Source organism: Bison bison, unplaced genomic scaffold (assembly GCF_000754665.1).
Source record: "Bison bison bison isolate TAMUID 2011002044 unplaced genomic scaffold, Bison_UMD1.0 scf7180017856933, whole genome shotgun sequence".
NCBI lineage: Eukaryota > Metazoa > Chordata > Mammalia > Artiodactyla > Bovidae > Bison > Bison bison.
The window spans coordinates 6,958-10,296 of NW_011487506.1; the positions used below are offsets into that span (position 1 = coordinate 6,958).

Consider the following 3,339-nt stretch of genomic DNA (forward strand, 5'->3'; position numbering starts at 1 on the left):
AATTGACAGAGACACATGTACCCCAATGTTCATTGCAGCACTGTTTATAATAGCCAGGACATGGAAGCAACCTAGATGCCCATCAGCAGATGAATGGATAAGAAAGCTGTGGTACATATACACAATGGAGTATTACTCAGCCATTCAAAAGAATACATTTGAATCAGTTCTAATGAGGTGGATGAAACTGGAACCTATTATACAGAGTGAAGTAAGCCAGAAAGAAAAACACCAATACAGTATACTAACGCATATATATGGAATTTAGAAAGATGGTAACAATAAGCCTGTATATGAGACTGAAAAAGAGACACCGATGTATAGATCAGTCTTATGGACTCTGTGGGAGAGGGAGAGGGTGGGGAGATTTGGGAGAATGGCATTGAAACATGTATAATATCATGTATGAAACGAGTCGCCAGTCCAGGTTCGATGCACGGTACTGGATGCTTGGGGCTGGTGCACTGGGACGACCCAGAGGGAGGGTAGGGGAGGCAGGAGGGAGGAGGGTTCAGGATGGGGAATGCGGGTATACCTGTGGCGGATTCATTTCGATATTTGGCAAAACTAATACAATATTGTAAAGTTTAAAAATAAAATAAAATTAAAAAAAAAAAAAAAAGAAAGTGATCAACATAAGCGTTTACTTCAGTAAGTTAGAAAAAGCAGAGCAAATCCACACACAGTAAAAAGTAATTAATATTAGAGTGCTACTCAACGACCCAGAAAGCAAAGAGAAAGCAGGCTCACAGCTGGTTAACACTGGTTAGCCAACAGCTGGTTAACACTGGTTAGCCAACAGCTGGTTTAGGTGAAGAAACTGATTGCAACCAAGCCCATGCAAGACTTCTCAACAAAGGACGAGGAAGCGCAGATAAGGGACGCTGGTGGTGACACATGGGCAGGACGAGGGGCCCCGCCGCCGCCGCTGCTGCTGAGTCGCTCAGTCGTGTCCGACTCCGTGCGACCCCATAGATGGCAGCCCACCAGGCTCCCCGTCCCTGGGATTCTCCAGGCAAGAACACTGGAGTGGGTTGCCATTTCCTTCTCCAATGCATGAGAGTGAGAAGTGAAAGTGAAGTCGCTCAGTCGGGTCTGACTCTGTGCGACTCCGTAGACGGCAGCCCACCAGGCTCCCCCGTCCCTGGGATTCTCCAGACAGGAACACTGGAGTGGGGAGGGGCACTGCAGAGGCTGTAAAATCCGAAGCAAACGCCTGAACAATTTCATGCTTACGTGAACCCTACTCCGAAAAACAGAACTGACTTTAGAATGAATGAATTCAGACTTTAGTCTGAATGAATCTATAATCACCAAAGAAACAGAGTCAACAAGTTTAAGTGTTAGAGAGAGAGAGGCGGAGAGGGCAGAGAGCCACACAGGACGTGCACGCACGTTCCAGATCAGGGCTGACGGCGGGCGGGGGGCGGCACTTACGTAGAATCGCAGCAGGGCCCCGTCCGAGTTACAGCACCAGGCCCGCCGGCCCAGGTACTCATGGGCCGTGTTGAGCAGCATGAGGGACGAGGGGAGCATGGGCGGTTCGGCCGACGCTGGGGAGAGACCGGGCGACGGGGTGTCAGCGTGCACGCAGCGGGGAGCAGCGGGACCCCGCCCCATCTACCAAGGGCCCCACAGTGGGCCCCCTGCTTGCCCCACTTTCCTTTCTCATCTTTTTCTTTTTAAATCAGTGATGACGCGTCTGGCTTTACCACCCTAGAAGGCGCTTATCAGAAAGCAGCTCAGCTCACGCGGGGAGGTATACAGCAGGGAGGGCCCATCCCCAGGCGGCAGGGCGCCCCGCCCGCCGGCCCCGGCCATAACCGGGCTGACATCTGGTGAACATCCCAGGAAGCATCTCTCCATGCACGTGTGAGGCACTTTGAAAGACACAGGTAAGTCATGTACAACGGTAGAGCCCACACCGCACACACCACTGCTTAACTTCCAAACCCTCACATTTAGGTCTCCCTAACTGTCACAGGAGGAGGAAGAGCGACCAAGTCCCGGCTAATGCCTGTGCGCGCTGGCACTGTCGCCAGCTGCTCTGGACTCCTGGTGTGCTTCAGACTCTGAGCCGAAACCGTCGGCTCAGGACAGAGAGTACTAGGGCGAGCCCCGCCCAGCAGAACCAGGGCTCCTTCACGACACCTGTGTCAGACTTTCTATTACTGGTCAGTCCCAGCCAAAAAAACTTTGAAAAGCACTGCTTAAAAAAGTCAGAACACAAGGAAGTTCAAGCCCTCTGGATGCTCTGCCACCTGGGTCGGTGGCGGCTTGTCCCGGCTCCATCTGCCGGCTCGTGCACACTGCTCCGGTGCTGCCCAGGATAACGCGGACGTCCCGCTCTGCACGCGCTCAGCCTGGCTGCTGGCTCCCTCCCGAGGCACGTTCTCTCCCGGCACTCTCCCTTCCTGCCTCCCGCTGGATTACTGACTGTCCTCCAGCCATGCTCCTGAGACGCCCTCAAGGAGCTGGAGTCCACTGTGATTACAAACGACCCGGCTGCGTGCCTCGGCCCACACGTGCCTGCCGTGAGAACCACGTCGACACACGGACGTCACTCCAATGGCACTGAACCGTGCCAGGGAAAAATCTGAAACAAACCTCGTTTTAACTGCTTCTTCAGTTTAGAAACCTAACATGCCTTTGTCCTCAGAAGACCCCCTTGGCCATGATGGACCTGGATATAGACTGCTGTGTATCAGCCTTTAGGGGACACACCACACGCTTCCGACCTGCAGGCTCGGCGCTAAAGCTACCACTCAGGGACCTCTTCTTGAACTTGACGCAGGGTTCCCTGCGGCCACAGGGGCTCCCTCACCCCACACTGGACCACCTCTGTCCTCCACGTCTTCCACCTTCTCCAGCACCGTGAGCTCTCCACCGCCCCCCACGGGTCCAGTCGTATGCTCCTGGCTGTTCTGGTTTACACGGGCAGCCAGCCCACTGGGATTCCTGTCTCCCCACCCACTTGTTCAAGGTTTATGGCATTGGACTGTCTTCCTTTCCTTGTTTGCTTATTGGCAATTTTTTAAAAATACTATATTGTGTTTACATAATTAACAGAAGACTCTTAATCCACAAAACTTTTTGTATTATTTTTATAAAAAAATAATCCACGTTTATAGGTATAAACCTTAATTTTTCACCATTAGAACTTTTTTTGAAAACACAGAGGCTCTATTTGTCAAGAGTTCTAAAGATATCTGTTCTAAAAATTTATCCAAAAGGGTCAATTTAGCAGAAGCAAAAAGGCACGCATGAGGTGCTGCCTCCAGTGTGGCCCAGTAGACAGCAGCGCCGCCGGCCACGGGCCGGGCCAAGCAGGGAGCTCCC

General features: G+C 52.2%; 1 protein-coding gene across 1 annotated transcript in view; it reads right to left on the reverse strand.

Moving 5' to 3' along the window:
• CABIN1 (calcineurin binding protein 1) overlaps positions 1 to 3,339 on the reverse strand; it is a 33,223-nt gene that overhangs the window by 6,951 nt on the left and 22,933 nt on the right. Inside the window, exon 21 of the mRNA XM_010860073.1 lies at positions 1,438 to 1,553. Within this exon, the coding sequence (XP_010858375.1) occupies positions 1,438 to 1,553 (116 nt within the window). The remainder of the gene's footprint in view (positions 1 to 1,437; positions 1,554 to 3,339) is intronic.